Source organism: Vicia villosa, linkage group LG1 (assembly GCF_029867415.1).
Source record: "Vicia villosa cultivar HV-30 ecotype Madison, WI linkage group LG1, Vvil1.0, whole genome shotgun sequence".
NCBI classification, from domain to species: Eukaryota; Viridiplantae; Streptophyta; class Magnoliopsida; order Fabales; family Fabaceae; genus Vicia; species Vicia villosa.
The window spans coordinates 215,751,350-215,772,464 of record NC_081180.1 but is presented as its reverse complement, the minus strand read 5'-3'; the positions used below and the strand labels follow the sequence as shown (position 1 = coordinate 215,772,464).

General features: G+C 33.7%; 1 protein-coding gene across 3 annotated transcripts; it reads left to right on the top strand.

The window, feature by feature from the left end:
- Positions 1-4,465: 4,465 nt before the first annotated feature.
- LOC131644871 (probable LRR receptor-like serine/threonine-protein kinase At3g47570) lies at positions 4,466-20,899 on the top strand. Of its 3 annotated transcripts, none has more exons than XM_058915483.1 (5): positions 4,466-4,925; positions 16,165-16,386; positions 17,860-18,081; positions 18,291-20,279; positions 20,370-20,899. In XM_058915483.1, the coding sequence occupies exons 1-5, from the start codon at positions 4,517-4,519 to the stop codon at positions 20,729-20,731; spliced, it is 3,204 nt and encodes a 1,067-aa protein (XP_058771466.1). In that variant the 5' UTR covers positions 4,466-4,516; the 3' UTR covers positions 20,732-20,899. The 3 variants fall into 3 exon arrangements, with proteins under 3 accessions (XP_058771466.1, XP_058771465.1, XP_058771467.1); XM_058915482.1 differs by having other exon boundaries at positions 16,165-16,467; XM_058915484.1 differs by lacking the exon at positions 16,165-16,386.
- Positions 20,900-21,115: the final 216 nt, after the last annotated feature.

Sequence of the window (21,115 nt, the reverse complement as noted above, 5' to 3'; positions counted from 1 at the left end):
TAGCTTTTTAGCTCATATGTTCATCTGAAATTATTTGTTGTGTTTGGTTTCTAGATCTGTAATAATTGGCATCTCTTTTTGATGTTGCCAAAGGAGGGAAAAGTTGTAAAGAGTCTAGAATTTCTTTATGCGTTTTATGTTGTGGTTTGTGTGAGAAAAAGGGGAGCACAAGCATTTTTGCTTTTAGCTCAAAGTTGACTCAATTACAAGTGAAAGCTTGCCACGCATAAAAAATTAAGGGGGAGATTGTAGCTGCACATCCCTAGGGGGGTTGCTTGTATGGCCTTATCATATGCAATGGAAGCATCCCCGATACTGTTATGTTGCTGTTTGTTTTATCACTTTCGTTTATTATCGTTTATTGAGCCTCCCTTATGATTGCACATCTTATGAATCAAGTTTGAAATCAATACATTATCATTTTAGCATGCATAAAACAATGGTTACATTTGAATTTGATCAAGAAATTGTATGAGTTTGTGGAATAAAAACTATATGTGCTTAATTCAAATTGGGTGCAAAGAACAATATCAAAGTACCTTTAAAATATGCAAAATTGAGTTTTTAAGTGTTTGATTTGAATCAATCAGATGCACGCTTAATTTGATTCGTATCAAATCCAATAGAGGTGAGCAAAATTTTTTAAAATCACTTGATTCAAATCACATTTTACACATGATTCGAATCATGCAATTTTTTTCACTTCTTCCCAATTTCATTCCAATCACACTTTGCACACGATTCAAATCACACAGTCTTTCAGCATTTATCTAAGGGTCTGTTGAATTTGATTCAAATCATTGTTTGCACATGATTTGAATCATGGGGTCCCTGATTCGAATCACACATTGCACCTGATTCAAATCAACTAAAAAATGGATCAAATATATGAACTATTTTTATTCCATTCACTTGTTCACTTAACTCATTACATGCATTGTTCTTGATTCAAATCTACCCAACTTTTACCATTCATTTTTGTATTTAAACTCAATCACATATAAAGCCTTTTGTCAACATTTTTCATGTGAGAAATTTCATATGCATTTATAATTTTCTGTGAAATCAATTTTCTCACTTTGAAAAGTTCAAAGTTCTTTCTCTTGAATCTTTTTCTTCCTTAACCTCCATTTTGTTTCAGATCTTGATCATGAGAGATTTGTGATTGATTAGGGGAGACGTTTCCTTGAAACTAACCGTTCTTGGAGACTATTTAAAGATTGTTCATGTTGTTGCAAGATTGAGAAGTTGTCATTGCTGCTAAAAAATTATGCTGAAAAGAATGATGTTCTTCTCTCCAAGTTTCTTAGTAGTGACTATGTGGAAGGCTACAAATAAAGCGGAGTTCTTCTCAGATCTTCAGACAATTCACCGCTCAAGGAATCGGTAGATTCAAAGGTTTGATTGCTATAGACAAAGCCTTGGAGAAGAATTGGTGATATTGGAAGATTCTTGAAGTGTCGATCGAATCAAGATTGCGCATAAGAGTTTGGCGTGGATCCGCATACAAGTCAAGATCTAGAATTGAAATTTTATTTTCTTTAGCATTATTAAGGATAAGTGATTGTATGAACTCTTTGAATATTTGTCAAACTAATAGAATTATGCAGATACTTTCAAAAGTGCACATGACTCGTACGAGGACGACAGAGTCGAAGCACTATAAATCCATGTATCATCTCTCTACCTTTTACTCTTGCATTTATATTTCGTAGTATATTGCATGCCTAGGTTTTTCATTCATAGAGTAGTTTATCGTTTATTGCATTGATATCGATTTAATGCTTAAAGATTAGGTTTTGTTGGAATTAGGACCTGATCAAGTTTAAGTAGTGATTAAAATCTGAGAAACTTGTCGAGTTTGGAATTTGCAAATTTAAATATTGTATAATCATCTCTCGTGAATTATACTATGGTATCGATTGAATACCTAATGTATCATCATTAATTCAATTTGTGATTGTTGTACATTGAATACGTGGTTGCGTGTATTCATTTCTATTCAATTATAATTCACTCTATTTCACTCCAAAACTGTCGTGTTCATACTCTGAAAAACCTCGGATATATTGTTTTTGAAAAATCGATTGATTTATTTTTGAAAAGCCCACTCACCCCTCTAGAATGAAATTTCAAATTGTGTACATGGAGAATGATGCGCTTTCATTTATATAGAGTTATGGTTGTAACTACATGTTATTCTTTAAGTGTAGGATGTGGGGAGTCATTGGATGCATTTGGAACCTGGATCTCTTACGCTCTTTCCCAAGACAATATCCCTACGTTACAGGTGATTGGGCAAATTGTTACTTTCTTTGGACCTCGGCCTTTGGTTATTCTAGCCGGCCTAGAACACTATTACATGCACAAAACAATATAGTTATTTCTGAAAGAAATATTAAATATTAGCAAAAACTTCAAGTATTTTTATGAAAAAAAAATTTGTTTGAAACGGTATAATATTTAAGAAATCCACGACAATAATTGTCTTAGTTGTACCTAACGATTTTTTTCAAATGAAATTTTAATGTGAATTATGCACCCTATACCATAGGGGTGGCAAAACAGGCCGCCCGCCCCGCCTTATGCCCGCAAAAAAACGAGCGGGGCGGGCATGCCCGTCAAGTAAAATGGGCATAAAAGTCATGCCCGCCCCGCCAGGATGGCGAGTTGGCGGGCGCCGGGCTTACCCGCCTATTTTTATTTATATTTTTTTAATAGATTAATAGGTAACTTTTTACCTTTTAATTAAAATTTTCACTTATTTTTTAAAACAATTTTTTATAAAAGCAACTTTTTAACAGATTTATTTAAAAAAATTACATATATTTATAAATAAATGTATAAAATAAATCATCAAGAATTGCAATTACTAGAATTAACTTAAAAAATGAGTAAGTTTTGAAGGAGGGGCGGGTTTTGGCGGGCGGCGGACTTTGCTACCCCTACTATACCATGATCAAAGAGGTTTGTTCGAAAGTTAACTTCCGAATGCCATTACCTGCAAAAAAAAATAATTACATGTATATCCATTGAAAATATTAAATATTATAAAAAAATCTGTGAAATTTGATGCTAGAATTTTTTTCGATGTGGTAACGAGACATGTTTAGATTTTCGTATGATTTGAGAGAAACATATATGATTATTAAGCATCAAAGATAAAAGTCACACTCTAAGACCATCTTCAATGGTAGTTTCTTCTATTGAGTTCTCCACCTGTACCATTAATTTAATAATTAAATATTTAAAAAATTTGTCATGTCATAATAGAGTTGCATTGTAATACAACAACTAAAAGATTGTAGTACCCAATCAAATCAAGTTATGAGGTAAAGTTGTGGGACCCATATCAGATTTTTATTAAAGTTAAAATTAAATAAATTATTTTAATATGATGTGGCTTAGTGGGTTCCATAAAGAACGCAAATGTAAGTTGCACCATTGGAGATGCTCTAATGAGAAATTTGACAATTCTAACTACATTTTCTATTTCTCCTCCTCTTTTACAACTTTCTATTTTCTTATTTTCTTCACAATCATATAAAACTTAAAACAAAACTTATTAATTTAATAGAAATAAAACCATATTTATCCTTTTATAAATTTCTTTAGAAATACCTTTTATTTATATACTATAGAAAAAGATAGAAGATATAAGATATTATTAAAGGAGATATTGTAAATTTTATGCAACCTGGGCAAAAACTTTACACTATTGATTATTCACCTGTTTTAATTTTTACACCCTATTTTTATTAATTTTGCCCATAATTTTGCCTAAAAATCGACTATTAAATTGGGGGGAGTACAAAAAAAATAGGAGTTGAGTACGGACGCCTGCCCGAACTAGCTGAGCCTTGGCTCCACCCTTATGCCCCTGTGTACAAGAGGTTTATGTTAGGGGGTCACCTATGTCACCCACACAGAAATGACATGAGATATTAAGTTGAAAGGCATGTGAGACAATTGATTGCATTGTACGTGTGTGACCTCCAACACCAACAAGACTTTGGTTTCGACCACAATTGACCAACTTTTCAACTGTGATATACTATCTCCGTTCCTTTATATAAGAGACATTTCACTTTTTAGTTTCATTGAATAATCAATGTATCTGGTATGTATATTAACTAGATACATTAGTTATTCAATGAATCTAAAAAGTGAATTGTCTCTTATAAAAAGGAACAGAGGTAGTATGTGCTTCCAAAACCCTCTTAAGTTTTTGAAGATCTTTTATAGTTTAGTCATGAATGACAAAATAATTATAAGTTTTATTTAATTATATTTTAACAGTGACAAAGATTTATGAAATTTTATTTAATTACGGTTTAAATGTGAAAGTTTTGAGACTCTGTGCAATATGTCTTACACACCTTAAAAACGGTCTTGTGTGCTTCTATTTTTCAATTGTTTAGGGTAAATATATATATTTCAAATAAATATTTAGTTATTCATTTCTCTCTATATATTCATTAGTCCCCAAACACTTGACTTCATCCTTGCATAGAAAATGGCCAAACTATGTTCTCTTCTCTTTTTTCTCTCACTCTCACTAAATTTCCACTTCTTCATTTCTTCAGCTAAGACTAGAAAAAACATCACCACTGATGAATCATCACTTCTTGCATTCAAATCATCCATTACTTTAGACCCTAATAATCCTATGGTTCATAACTGGTCAACATCCTCTTCTTTATGCACTTGGGTTGGTGTCATATGTGATGAACACCATGGTAGAGTCCATACTTTGAATCTTAGTAAGATGAGACTTAAAGGGACTATTTCACCACAACTTGGAAACCTCTCGTTCCTTGTTAACCTTAATCTTCAAGACAATGGTTTCACTGGTGAATTGCCACAATCGTTGTTTCGGTTGCACCGGTTGAAGTTTCTTGATCTGAGTTATAATTTCATCCAAGGTACAATTCCTCAAACGATATGTTTTTTTTTTATACTTGAAGAAATTCATTTAGCTTATAGCTACTTGTCAGATTTGTGGTTGACTTTTCATTAGATTTTTGCAATCAAGGTTGTCACGGACGCTTTATAGTCACATAAAGTTTTTGCAATTTTAATTAAATGTTGTGATATTTGTTATGGTCATTGCTGTATGAACTAATTACAATTTATTATTTTATATAAGAGTGAAGACTCATTTTGGTCCTCCACAAATATTACACGAGTCAAATTAGTCTTTCACAATAAAATAGACTCAATTTAATCCCTTATAAAATTTAACCGGATCATATAAGTCCTTCTGTTAATATTTTTTTCAAATCGGTTTTTTCTTAGTTTTAAACTGTGACTGCATTGCCACGTTGAATTTTTTTTAAGTTTTTATTTCTAATTTCATTTTCAAACAATTATAAATTAATAATATAAAAAGCCAAAATTGTTTCTTATAAGGAGTTGAACTCAGACCCATGTGGTTAATCTTAAACAATTCTAAAATTAAAATATAAAATATAAAATTTGTATTAATATGGTCTCGAACCTAAGTCTCTTCAAATTAAATGAGAGTCAATTTAATAAAATAGAAATTGATTTGTCTATTTGTAAATGATAATCACTTTACTAACAATAGAAATTGATTTGTCTAGTTGTTATTGATAGTCACTTTACTAACCGTGGAAATTGATTTGTCTAGTTGTAAATGATAATCACTTTATTAACAATAGAAATTGATTTATCTAGTTGTAAATGATAGTCACTTTATTAACAATAGAAATTGATTTATCTAGTTGTAAATGATAGTCACTTTACTAACAATAGAAATTAATTTGTCTTGTTGTAAATAATAGTCACTTTACTAACAATAGAAATTGATTTTTCTAGTTGTAAATGATAGTCACTTTATTAACGATAGAAATTGATTTGTCTAGTTGTAAACTGAAAATCATTTAACTTGAAGGGACTTGGATTTGAGACCTCATAGATAAAAAATTTGTATAAAATTTGTTAATATTAGTAGAAATCATGAAAATTACTTATTTAAAAATTATTTTATAAGAAATAATTTTGGCTTTTTTGATATTATTCATTGATAACTGTTTAAAAATGAAATTAAAATTAAAAATTAATTTAGTATTTTAAAAAAAAAATCCAACGTGTAGTCCAGTCACGGTTTAAAAGTATGAAAAAAACCGGTTTAGAAGTAGGAAAAAACCGATTTGAGACAAATATTAGCAGAAGGACTAATATGATCCGGTTAAATTTTGTAAGGGATTAAATTGGGTCAATTTTTTTGTGAAGGACTAATTTGACTCGTGTAATATTTGTGAGGGACCAAAATGGGTCTTCACTCTTTTATATAATTAATAACAATAAATAACAGTATCAATATTAGTATTTATCAACATCATTTTGTCGCGTCCGTTTTTAAGTAATATAACTTTAAAATTTTGACCCATGAATTGGAAAGTATTTGGGTTTAGATATATTTATTTGGGTACACCATTTGAAAAGGCACCGAAAACATATTCTTTTAGAGAATTTCTTTATTGACCCTCTTATGAGGGTGACCCTAGCGAAATTCTCAAGTTGCCTCTGCTTCGGAGATGTATTTCCTCCGAAGTATTTTTTTAAAGATTTTTTCAGACTTCGGAAATACACTTTCGAAAAACTTAAATGGGGTGTTTTTGGAGATGCACTTCCGAAAATACCTTTTTCACATTTTAGGGGGTTTTCGGAAGTGAATTTTCGAAATATACAGAAAATGTGTTTTTTTTTATGTTTTTCTTAACAGTCCCGTATTTTTAATTAAACGAAAACGCCGAATAAAATAAATGACATATCAACATAAAATACTAATATAATAAATACAATCCGAATAATATATACAAGCCGAATAAAATAGTAATAGTGTGCGAAATACAACCCGAAAACAATAAAATCCAAAAAAAAATCTAGAACCCCTACTGTGTATGCCTAACCCTATCTCCCTGGGACCTCCTCTGCCTCCTATATGCCGCCACACGGCCCGCATCACCGACCATCCTCTCCACCACGGCGACTGCCTCTGGACTGTCCTGATCAATGACACCTCGCTCCAACGCGTCCCGCCCAAGCATCTCTATCCGTTGGCATATCAGCAGGAGATCAATGACATGGTCATCCTCGGCCTGCTGGTTCTCCAGGATCTCCTCGTATGCTGGCCTAGGAGCGCTGGGAGTGGCGGCTGTCATCAAAGGAAGTGACACCCGATAGAACCATGTGACGTACCCCTCTACACAATGTCAGTCCTGGGTGGCCTGCATGCGACGATACTCCTCCGGGACCACATGACGCTCTCAGTCCGCAAATAAGGCAGTGAGCTCCACTCGGGTAACTATGTCGGGAGCAGCCTCAAACGGTGATCTCGGTATCATCGGTACATGTTCAATTTGCCGCATGCACCGCTCAGGGAGATACCTCACTATGGTGTTGGTCCCGCATGCCAACCAGCCAGAATATAACGCGATGCGATCAAAGGGGACAACAGCAGTGTAGTCACTGAATGGCCTCCAACGAATGTCATCGTGAGTTGTGCGGTCGAGGTATCCACGATATGGTCCCACTGCATTGTTCCCCCTTTGGAGAACGTATCGGGCGGTCCTGGGCATGGCGTCCTCGTACGCAGGATCAATGGCAAGGCCGTGGATGCGGGGGAAGTAGGAGATGATCCAGCCTTGAAACACAAACACAATAATGTATTAAAAATAAATACGAACCATAAATAAATGTGAAACAATTAAAATGAAACGTATCGTCAGGAGTGTGGCGGATCCAGTCATCTGCCTGGTCCTCCAATTGGAGGCTTCATTCAGCTTCAGGTATAGGTATACCAGAATAACTGACCCCCAGTTCCACTGGTGAATGGTAGTCACGTCCATGAAGTAACGGAGGTAGATCACGTCGACGTATCTTGCACTCTTGTCCACAAAGAGTGCAGTGCCTAACAAAAACATGAACCAGCACCGGAGAGCGCAGGCACGATGATACTCCATAAATAGGTCGTTACCTGCGTCCTCGGAATCGGCTGCCGCCACCAAGTGGTGCTGACACTGATCGCTCAATGTGGAGAACCAGATATGTGGCCCATTTGTCGTCCGGCACTCAAAATCATTCATATTTGGGTCCATACCCAGATAGATCGCCATCCATTTGATCGCATCGACCCTTTGGATCCGAGAATGGTTCAGCAGCATCCCCCTAATCGGGAAGTGGAGAAGACAATGCACATCGTGCAAGGTGATCGTCATCTTCCCAACCGGTAAGTGGAAAGAAGACGTCTCCCTATGCCACCGCTCCACAAAATCAGCCATATCCTAATTTCTAACAATTCTAATTTGAATATCAATGCTACAATTTAAGTTTGTGGGAACTTACAATTTTCAAACTTTGAATGTAGCCTTTGAGTAGTCTTTGAAGATTGTAGAGCTCAAATATAGCCATAAATGTGAGTAGCTCAAATAGTTGTCAAAATCCAAAATTTCAAAATGTGAGTAGCTCAAATAGTTGTCAAAATCCAAAATTTCTAGCCATAAACTCTATGAGTTTGATTTCGTTTCCAAACGAAAGACAGAAAAAAAAAAAACAAATTATTATCATTAAAAATAGTACGACGTAGCATACATAAATATAGGTCAGGTAAGAATATTTTAGATAGAGAAGATTTTAATTTTTTCAAAATCTATCTAGTTACAAAAATAAATTATATATACATTAAATACGAATAATAATTTTTTTAATTAACAAGTTTAAATATGAATAATAATTTTTTATTAATTTCTTAAATGTATCATATTAATCAACATTAAATATGAACAATATAGGTGTAAATATGAATAATATTTGATTTTTTAGAATTTTTTTTTTATATTTAGCATTTTGAGCTACATTAAATTTTTCATGCAAAATTAAATACAAATATTTTTTCTTATTACAGTTATCATATTATACTTTATACTTAAAATCAAAGATAAGTATAATCTTACTCAAATTTAAACTTATTAACCTACAAGATTTTTTAAATATTTAAATGAATGTCTCTAAAGTAAAAACGAAATATGTTATTTTATAAAGTCAAATTTTATAAAATGTCAAGCTAGATATTGAAATAAAGCTTAACTATCTTCAAATGCTCATGAAAGTATATAAACAATGATATAAACTGTTTTTATAATTCTCCAAATACATATTTGTATTTGTCAAAAAAAAAATATAAGAGTGTGTGGTATTCCTAAACAGGTAAGCGATACTCAGAGGTCTTTGCAGTTAAGGGTGGTTAGGGCATGGTGTTCATTCCTCGTAGCAGTTACTCTGTTTGGTAGATACCTATTAGACTTTTATAAAAGAAATTGGTCCATCTCCCAGAGAAATATTTACCATTTCTTCCCTTTAAGACTCTTTGTTTTTCCTGCTCCTTCGAGGAGAATATATAAGCTCAAGGAAATTTCAGAGAGGAAAAGATTATGATATTTGTTCTTCCTCCTAGGGCATAACCAATATTATCTTTTCTTCTTCTCCTTCTCCTTCCTTTCACCAGAAGTTAATGGTTAAGAAGAAAATTAAATGTGTTCAAGTTCGAGACATTGCGTCCCTATACTTAGACTCTGACATGATTAATAGGTTTCGTCGAGGTATTGGGTTTTCTAGTACATGGCGTGAGGGAGACGTGATACTGGAACCCTTTTAAGAAATGGAGAGAGCTAATATGTCCACCATTGGAGAGTCAACTACTCCCTATTTTTATTTTTACTTGCATGTTATCTGATGTTAAGTATCAAAAGTAAGTATTATGTTATTGTATCCATAGTGACTAATGCGATATTATTGTCGTTCAATAGTCAATATATATTTAAGTGAAGCTTGTAAGATGTTTTAATTGCGAAAAAGTAAAGGATGTAAAATTGATAAATGATAAATAAAGTCTCAGAGATATGAAAATTTATTGGGATTAGATTTCATTAACCTAATGTGTATGTATCTTCCTGATTGGTTATATTAATCTAGATTTTAATCAATATTTTCATGTATCACTCACCATTATTGTTTATGTCTAAACTCTTCCAGGAAATAAACCTTATTGTTTAACCGACGACCCCTCATCCTATTGAACAATATAGTAGCATTAAGGATTGATACTCGAAATGAATGCCAGAACTAAATCTATCTCTAGAGTTTATCTTCGAACAGATAATTATCCTAAGTCAAGATTTAAACGGTATTTCTCAATCACGGTTCAAATCCATAAGTTAAACAATTGAAACAATGATAATATCAGTATTGATGAATAGCTTATTCATATATAACATTGATCAAAAGAAATATATACGGTTTCAATCAATTACGTTTAGTCCCAACTAGAAGGAGATTTAGCTACTTGTTAATATGGTAACTTGATACAAATGAGAAGAATAAAGATGAATGAGCATCAATGTTGATTTACCAAAGATTAATGTGTATCCAACTTTGATTCTTCGAATTCTACTATTCCCTATTTTTGCTAGGTTTCTATCTCTGGAAAAATAATATGATGATTCATGTTTTCTGTTTTGAATGTTATTTATACTTTTCTTGAAAACATACTCTCGCCAAGCGAACAAAAGTCTCACCTAGCGAGAAGATCTTCCTTCACCATAAAGAATTCTAAACTTCCTTTTGTGAAACTGTCTTGTCTCTCCTAGAGCTCGCTATGGCTTGCCTAGTGAGATTTCTTGCTTTAATCTCGCTAGCTTGTGCTAAGCAAAACTGCTGATTTTTGGATCTTGGACATTGTAACTTTGTTCACCTAATGCTCTCTATGGCTCCCAAGGCGAGAAAGGTGATTATGAATTTCTTGATCTTTCTAACCTTACTCGCTTGGAACTCTCTATGGCTCGCTAGGCGAGAGTAGTGAATCTCTGATCTATGATTTGCTTGACCAGTCTTCAAGGTGAGTAATGATACCTAAAAAAATGGTTAAAACTAGTTATGTAATTCAAAAATGATTGGTATTCAATATTTGCACTTTGGTTGGAGTTTTAATGCTAAAAGCTTGCGAAACAAATCGATAAGTGCCCTAATTCCATGTGTTCATTTATAATATTTTGGACCTTATCATTATCCACAAGTTTGGGACTTATCATTATCCACAAATTTCTCAAGCACACAAGCAAAATAATTCAATGCTCAAGCACACAAGCAAGATAATTCAATGCTCAAGCACACAAGCAAGAAATTTCCAAATGCTCAAACATACAAGCAAGAGAGTTTCGAATGCTCAAGCATACAAGCAGGAGACTTATAACTTTATAACAACAGTTAAGAGAATGTGATAAACTACACTTGATATACAATCAGAGGTGTAGATAGAATACAACACAAATAGACTCTGAGATTTAGGGATTTCTAGAATATACAAGAGTTACGAAATCCTAAGTTAAGCTTGTGCTCTTTGTTTTGACAGAGTAGCTTCTCTTTGTTTGTCAAGGCGTATTGTTTTATATTTTCTCCAAGTCTTCAGCTCCATTTATAGAGAATAAGCAAAAAGACGTTGGAGAGAACTTCTTACATAAGTAAGTCTTCCAGAGAAGAAATATCAAACCCGTTGTAAAGCTTCCTAATATGGTTAATGTCGTTGCAATGTCATTTGAAACTCATTTTCTACAAGAGGAGTTATCAGTTGCAATTCTTCAAGCTTCTACAAATTTTTGATAATTCTTCACTTGATTAGAAGAAGACAAATTGACCTCAGAGTCTGATAGTAATTTGTCAGAAACTCCTTGGTTTTTGAGCTTTGACTGGCTTCAGTTTCTGATCCTTCAGAGTCTGAGTTTGACTTCTGATCCTTCCAACTCTAAGTCTTTAGAGGTTAATTTGAGAAGAGTCTGGGATCTTCAGGTTCTGATCTTCAAATGATCACCTTCTTCAGACTTTGGTCTTCAAAAGTTGACTTCTTTAGAGGCTGACTCTAAGTCTTCTTTAGAATCTGCATCTTGAAGCTTCTCTTTGAATATTCAGTGCAATATAAGAATTGACTTTCAATCAGAATATTAATCTTTGTACCTACACACTTGAACACACATTAGTATACCCAATTATTTTCTAAATATTTTGTTATCATCAAAACCCAAGGGATATGGTACACGCCAATTTTGTTCCAACAATCTCCCCCTTTTTTATTATGAGAAACATTAGTATTTAAGAATAATGCTTATTGATTTAATTAACAAGTTAACTTCATGTTCCGAGGTTTGTAAGCCCCCCAAGTGTGATAGTCCTAAAGGTGAGGTTTGTAAACTCTCCATAAGTCTTATCCAGGTTAATTAAATTTTCCTTTTAAAGCAAAAAAGCAAATCACCATATTCAAATGCTTAAATACTCATCCTACCCCCTTTTTGTCATCAGCAAAAAGAAGCAGGTAGAAATAGATCTTCAGATATAGACATTTGGGATTATATTAAATCTAGATAAAAATGATTAAAATTAGTCTTTGATTTCCCAAAAATTTGAATAAAAAGAAAAACAAGTTTCAAAAATTTTAAAAAGGGCAAGAATGGTTGAGAACATTTCTTCAATTATCAATATGGTCAATCCTTATCCTTTCAGCTGAGCATGTATGGGGAACAATGGAAGTCAAAGTTGGAAACATTACCTTTTAGACTTAGAATATAGCAGCTTCCATTGCCATTGATGCACAACATCCCAAAACTGATTAAGCTTCAATTAAAATTCTCTATATAAGTAGATTATCGTTTCAAGCTAGATCACTTTCCTTTATCAACCTCTTCTAATTTCTAACAAAAGGAGCAAATCAACTGAGAATTCTAGGATTATTATTTCTAAGAAAATCATCAAGGTCAAGGAGACCACATCTTCTAACAAAGGATCCTCTTATAAAGATGAAAGAATCAAATCTTCTGAAGGTGCAAGCACATCCACTAGAGTATCACGGGTAGAAAGAACTTCAGTGATAGGAAAGAAGAAACCCAAGAAGATGAAGGATTTAGTTGATCGATTACAATTTGATTCAGATGTTGATGAGGAGTGGGATATTGACTGAGGGAACTTCCTCATGGCACAATGTTGGAATGAAGACCAAGATTAAAGGATATTGGCTCCTAGTTGTAATGCAACTATTGACTTTTGTTGATGATTCTGAGTCTAATAATCATTCCTGATCAATAAAAGCTAGTCTTTTTCTCATTTGTTGCATATTAATCTCTTTTTACTAACCCCCTTTGAATTAACTCCTTTTCTAAAAATGATTTGGTTTTATTTGATTAATGAACATTTTTTGATAACCTTTAAAACATAGTAGGTTTTAGTCTTCCTACTCCAAACCTCCACAAGTGTTTCGAAGTTTATTCCTGTTAATGAATACATGTTGATCAAGTAAGCTTCTTCGGCATTCGACTAACCCAAAAAACTCAATGACAAATCAACACTCAAATGCATTTTTATCCTTTGTATTATACAAAACTAACTAAATATCTCAGAAGCAACCTCCAGGGATCCACTATGCCTTGACCTCAAATACCATAACATGTTCTTTCCATGAAAATCTTCACTAGCTGATGATGAATGAACATCAAAATTTAAACCTTCTAAAATTAATACACCACATATTTTAGACCCTTTAGCTATTATCACTTCACCATGTGAAATCTTCAACGCCTCTTGTTTAACTCTAGTGCAATTTCCTATATCATCAAACATGTTTATGGATAATATATTTTGCTTAAGCTCTAGAATATACCTCATGTTGTGAAGAAGAAACTCAAAATCACCGAACATTTTAAGTTTGACTGTATCGGTACCATGAACCTTGCAATTTTTATTGTCACCAATGAGAACTATTACACATTGCTTCAGCTTCACTATCGCAAAGTATTCTTTTGTTGGACACATGTGATAAGTGCAATCTGATTCCATGACCAAACTCTCTTCAATCTCCAAAGTCAGCACCACTAGTACTCCAACACTCTCAAAACTATCCTCGTCTGAGGCAACATTAATTTGAACAAAATCTTCATTTTCCTCTCTCTCTCTCTCTCTCTCTCTCTCTCTCTCTCTCTCTCTCTCTCTCTCTCTCGTGACAATCCCACTAAAGTGATCGAATTTCTGAAAAATAAAATATTGTAACCCTGACTTGTCAAACTCTTTGATTATGTTATCCCTATATGTTGACTTCCCCCTCTTGAGACACTCAAGCCTTTCATCACTATTACCAATCTTCAAATATTTTAAAATTATTTGGATCTCACAATCATTATTACTTCATCCAAAGTAATAGCACATTCCTTACCATAAAGAAAGACATCCTTAAAGTGCTCAAAATATATGGGTAATGGGCTCAACAAGAGTAGATCCTTATCCTAATCTTCAATTTTCACCTAAATATTCCCAAGATCATCAATGATTTTGTGAAATTCTTCTCCGCTATGCATTTGTTCTCCACCATTTGGAATGAGTAGCCTTGTTGTTTCAAACACAACCTATGAGGAAAAGACTTTGTCATATAAAATTATTCAATTTTTTCCAACATCGAAGCCACAATCTTCTCCTTGGAGACTTGGCATAGAACTTTATCCTCGAAGCACAAGATAATGGCACTTTGGTCTTATCTATCATATCGGTCGTCTCTGCTTGTGTTAGGCGTGCATACTTCAGTGCCTCACCTTTCAATGTTTTAATACACCTCTCTTGAGTTACGATTGCTTGCATCTTCACTTTCCACAACTTAAAATTGTTGTCTCTAGAAAACTTCTGAGTCTGCCATTTAGAACCCATGGTGATCACTTGTAAACAAAACCCATTTTCCCCATGGTGGGTACCACTTCTTGTTGTGAAATTGAGAGTTCAGTCACACCAATAAATTTGATGTGTGGGAACAAAGAACAATACCAACTAAAATAAATGTCCTTTAGCAAATATAACTCTTTATCTAATGAGACAACAACTTAACTAGGAAGAAAAAGTTAAAAGACAAGAAACATAATAACTTGTTTACCCAGTTTGATCAAACGATCTAGTATGAAAGAGAGAGCAAATCTCTCATTTACTATACTTCCAAGAGTTGTTATAATGTATAACAAATCAGTTACAAGAAAATAGTCATTAAAGTTCTTAAGAACAAACACTTTTTATATACAAGTGTTTCCCAACCTCTCAAACTCTATCTATATATGAATCACACAAGCCGAAGGTATTTAGAACTATTTGCTAGTCCCTTTACATATCTCCAAGATTTTTTCAATTTTCAAGAACACACTCAAAAGAATTTATCATTGTCTCTCTAATATTACCACTAGAATTTTCAAACCCTTCTCCATGTCTTCAGCTCTAAAACTCTGAAAGTTGTAAGACAATAACGAGAGAAACATGTATTTATAATGGCTGAAACTCTACTGATCCATAACATGCTCAAAACGTAATTCGTTAACGAACAGGTCCATAAAGCAAAACAACAAAGCTCAATGCGAACCAAAAAAACTAGACCTGAGTTCTAACAAACCGAACCACCTACCAAACCCATACCCACTATCGCGTCGCCACCACCAATTCCACCTCAAGCTAATTTTTGGTTTCTGTAATTTTAAAACATGTTTCCTTTCTCTTCATCACTTAAGGTTTTAAGGCATATTTCACCAATATATATCAAATTCTTTGTTGTTAAGGTTTTATCGCCTTCACACATTCAATTTTCTCCCTCTGTCTCATAATTAGGAATGGCAATGGGTACTCATGAGTACGGGTACTAGTCCCCCGCTACCCGCTTCATACCCGTGTGAGTATCCGTTAGACGAATATATGTGAATTTTATGATACCCGCGGATACTTACGGGTATCCATGGATACTATACTTTAAATACATATATATTTTTAAAATATATAACTAACTAAATTTTCTCTCTCTTTTAAATACAAAAAAAAAAAATTATTTTCAAATTTAACACATAATAATAATAATAATAATAATAATATTAATAATAATAATAATAATAATAATAATAATAATAAATAAATCACATTAATTTTATTTCTTCTTTTATCATAAAAATAATAATTCAAGATAAAAAAATTAATATTTAAGTATTTTTCTGCTAATGCTGTAATTTTCTGGCAACATATCATCCATAATGTTCAACAACTCACTATTGCAATATATTTTTCTTGATTCTGACTATCAATCAGGCAATCTTCCATCAAATATTTGCAAAAGGCTTCTAAAAGTTACAATGCTTGATCTTTCTCATAATAAATTTTCCGGTGACATGCCTACTGTTTGGCATCAATGTGAAAATTTGGAAAGTTTATCATTATCCTTCAATGGTTTCAACAAAGGCCCAATGCCACAAGACTTGGGAAACTTGAGCAAGCTTCATTACTTAGACCTTAGCAGCAACAACTTGGAGGGTGAGAAAGGCCCAATGTCACAAGACATGGGAAACTTGAGCAAGCTTCATTACTTAGACCTTAGCAGCAACAACTTGGAGGGTAAGAAAAACAGTTGAAGGAAGGTTGAATTGTGTTAAATTTTTCTTCTTTTTTCTTATAAATTTCTTTATCAGAATTTGATCACAAGGATAGAATCTAAGTTCAAGTCTAATGATTAGCAGCCGAATAGGTTGACCACCTCAGACTGATTTTTGGCTTCTGAAATTTTAAAAACATGTTTTCTCTCTCTCTCCATCACTTAAGGTTTTATCACCTTCACACATTCAATTTACTCCTTCTGTTTCATAATTAGAGATGACGATGGATAGAGCTGTCAAAATGGGCTACCCGGCCCTAAACGGCCGACCCTAGAGGATCCTGGGCTTTTTAGAGCTGGGTCAAAAAGGCCTTGTGTAATATTAGCTTGAGATTTACTACCCGAATTCGATTTTAAATGGGCTTCGGGCTACCCGACCCTAAATGGGCTTCGGGCTACCCGGCCCTAAATGAGCTTTTTTATTTAAAAATTTTAAAATAAAAACTCCATAATATTTATTATAAATAAAATTAAAAATTATGTTATTTTAAACATAATACATTTTTAAGTACTATATTATCTCTTATAAATAGTATAATATGTTTCTAAATACAATATATATCTAAATTGTATAAAATAATATTTGAATATTTATTATAAGAGAAAAACTAATATAGTACGATGAAAAAATGTTGATTATATTAATGTATAATATTTAAAAGAGAAAGATTGAATAGAATAGAGATAAAATTTATTGAAGTGAGAAAAATTAATATACTATTTTGAAGTAATATAATATAAATATTAATATATTTTTTTAAATTTATACATATGCAGGCCCAATGGGCTACCCACGGTCCATATGGGCTAGCCCTAATGGGTAACGGCCTTTTCAGGGCTGGAATAAAAAGGCCCTAAAAAATATGGATTCTAATTTTAAGGCAAGTCTTATGATTTTTTGGGCCTGATGGGCCGGCCCATATGGGCTAGCCCATTTTGACAGCTCTAGCGATGGGTACTCATGGGTACGGGTACTAGTTCCCCGCTACCCGTCCCATTTAGTAAATATGATACCCGTAAATAAACGGGTAACTAAATATCCGTTTATTTTACCCGTGAATACCCATTAAACCATCATACTCGTGCCCGTGATGAATTTTACCCGCGGATACGGTATTTTTTTATGATTAGATGTGTTAATTTAAATTGTTTAATCTTGATAAAAAAAATGCGAAATAGATGCGGCAAAACTTTAAATGCAGAGAAACCTTTCTCTTGCTAATGATGCTGTAATTTTACTAAAAGACTCAAATAAGAATAATGAACCTTAAACATAATCAGCTTTCTCTGGCAACATAATGTTCAACAACTCACTATTGCAATATTTTTTTTCTTGCTTATGACTAATCTATCAGGCAATCTTCCTTCAAACATTTGCAAAAGGCTTCTAAAAGTTATAGTGCTTGATCTTTCTGATAATGAATTTTCTGGTGATATGCCTACTGTTTGGCATCAATGTGAAAATTTGGAAAGTTTATCATTATCCTTCAATGGTTTCAACAAAGGCCCAATTCCACAAGACATGGGAAACTTGAGCAAGCTTCAGTATTTAGATCTTAGCAGCAACAACTTGGAGGGTAAGATATCATTACTTGGTGCATGTTTGGATACACGTTTGCATAGCTAGACGCGCGTTTTGAAGAGTTTCCACCATGAAAAAAGAGAAGCTACACTTTGAGCTTAGACGCAAATTTCCACCGTGTATCCAAACATACTCTTAGTGTTCCATGCATATATTGATATACATGATTCTTGAACTGTTATGTATTTCTTCTTTCTCCATCAGGTTCAATACCAGAGGAGATTGGCCATCTTGATAAACTCAATAACCTAAAATTGACAAACAATGGCTTGACTGGACCTATTGCTTTGAAACTCTTCAACATTTCATCATTGAGGTACTTGTATCTTGGAAACAATTCTCTCTCAGGCGTTCTTCCGTCGGACATGGGCCGTGGCTTACCGAATTTGGAAGATCTACAAATGTCTGGAAACATGTTTGCTGGAAACCTTCCACATGGTTTAGCCAATGCTTCTAAGCTCACTGAAATAGACTTTAGGAAAAATGAATTCAGTGGAATGATACCAAATGTCTTTGGTGGTTTAAAACTCCTTGAATGTCTCCACATAGATGACAATCATAATTTGAAACTAGATGATTCCTTTGGTTTCAACTTCCTCACTTCACTCACAGATTGTAGACATTTGAAATATTTCTCTGCACAAAGAACTAGATTTTCCAAACTCCCCAAGTCAATTGGAAACTTAACTGTGCAATATTTTTGGGCAGATTCTTCGAGAATCGGTGGTAATATTCCATTGGAAATCGGAAATATGAGCAACCTGATTCGGTTATCTCTTACGATGAATGATTTCAATGGACCGATTCCGCATACAATTAGAGGGTTACATAACCTTCAGTCTTTGAATCTCGACAATAATGGACTACAAGGATCCATTGGTGATGAGGTTTGTGAACTTAGGAGTTTGAATACCTTTCATCTATCAAACAATAAGCTTTCTGGAGTGTTGCCTTCATGCTTGGGAAATATGACTTCTCTTAGATATATTCACATAGCATCTAATAGCTTGATCTCGAAGATACCTTCCTCTTTTTGGAGTCTCACAGATCTCTTGGAGGTAGACTTATCCTCCAATGCTTTCGATGGAAGTCTTCCACTGGAAATCGGTAAATGGAGAGCAATTACACTATTAGATTTGTCGGGAAATCAAATTTCAAGCAACATTCCTGATATCATAGGTTCATTACAAAGTTTGCAGATTCTCTCCCTGGCAAATAACAAGTTGTATGGAACGATTCCCACATCAGTTGGTGGAATGTTTAGTTTGAAATTCTTGGATTTGTCGCGAAATCTTCTTACTGGTGTGATTCCAAAATCGTTAGAGTCACTTTCCCGTCTTAAAAGTATCAACTTTTCATACAATATGTTACAAGGAGAGATTCCTGATGACGGACAGTTCAAAAATTTCACAGCTCAATCTTTCATGCATAATGAAGGGCTTTGCGGTAACCCTCGCCTACAAGTACGTTCATGTGATAAACATGTTAGGAGAAGGTCGATCGCGAAGATGTTATTAATCAAATGCATGTTGCCTATAATTGTGTCTGCAATTTTGGTTGCTGGATGTATAATACTTGTACTACGTAAAAGGAAAAATGTTGAAAATCGGCTTGGAAAAGATTTATCGACTATAGGTGCTCATAGAAGGTTTTCCTATTACGAACTTGTGCAAGCAACTAACGGATTCAGCGAAAGTAACTTACTTGGAAAAGGAAGCTTTGGATCTGTGTATCAAGGGATGCTTTCTAGTGGGGAGATAGTTGCAGTTAAAGTTATTGATTTAAACTTTGAAGCAACATCAAAGAGTTTTGATGTAGAATGCAATGCAATGCGCAATCTACGACATCGGAATCTTGTTGAGATTATTAGTAGTTGTTCGAATGTTAATTTCAAATCCTTGGTGATGAAGTTTATGCCAAACGGAAGCGTGGAAAAATGGTTATACTCATATAACTATTGTTTAGATTTCTTGCAAAGGTTGAACATAATGATCGATGTTGCTTCTGCACTGGAGTATCTTCATCACGGTTCTTCAATACCAGTGGTTCATTGTGATCTGAAACCTAGTAATGTTTTACTAGACAGACACATGGTTGCACATGTTAGCGATTTCGGCATTGCCAAGCTCTTGGATGATGGTCAATCCGAAATTCATACCGAGACTTTAGCTACTCTAGGCTATGTTGCACCAGGTCATTTATTTTCTCTTATCTCTTTTCAATTTATATATTATGTTTGAGAATATTTGATTTGATAACTAGTAAACTAATTTTGATTTGCAGAGTATGGTTCTAAGGGTGTTGTTTCTGTTAAAGGGGATGTATACAGCTTTGGAATTATGCTTATGGAGATGTTTACAAGAAAGAGACCAACAGATGAAATGTTTACAGAAGAATTAACTTTGAAAACATGGATCAGTGGATCAATGCCAAATTCAGTTATGGAAGTTGTGGATTCAAATTTGGTACAGCAACATGAAAAAACAATTCATGACATTGTGTTTCATATATCATCTATTTTCGCTTTGAGCTTGAGTTGTTGCGCAGATTCACCCGAGGAGCGAAATAACATGACAGATATCACTGCATCATTGATCAAAATCAAGACCTTATTCCTCCAAGAAAAAGGAATTGAAGATGTGTAATTTTGCTTATGAATTTGTGAACTTTCCTTTGTCCCTTTACTTCTCAATGATCTTTGAATCAGGTTGTAATATAAAATAATGGCAAGTTGTTGACAGAACCGATAATAATTAGACAAAATGAATAAATTTGTTGGTGTTCAACACTGACACAGACACGCCTTTTTCAGAGATGTCGGTGCTACAAATCAAGACTATTTCAACGTGCATTTTTTGCTTGGAATTGCAGAAGCAAAACAGGCACTAAGCTTCTGTCAAAACGTGAAAATCCACCGTGGTTCTGTAAATGCCATCCGCTAAACCAAACAAATGCTTGGCGAATCAACTTTTCGTAAACTTGAGAATAATTCAAACTAAACTATAATTAGAGGTCAGAGCCAAATGCAC

Excerpts from the sequence above, each read along its gene's own strand:
- LOC131644871 (XM_058915482.1), top strand. The coding sequence starts at position 4,517 with ATGGCCAAACTATGTTCTCTTCTCTTTTTTCTCTCACTCTCACTAAAT. Across the intron at positions 16,468-17,859 it reads TAGCAGCAACAACTTGGAGG|GCAATCTTCCTTCAAACATT; the intron begins GTAAGAAAAACA and ends CTAATCTATCAG. Across the intron at positions 20,280-20,369 it reads TCTAGGCTATGTTGCACCAG|AGTATGGTTCTAAGGGTGTT; the intron begins GTCATTTATTTT and ends TTTGATTTGCAG.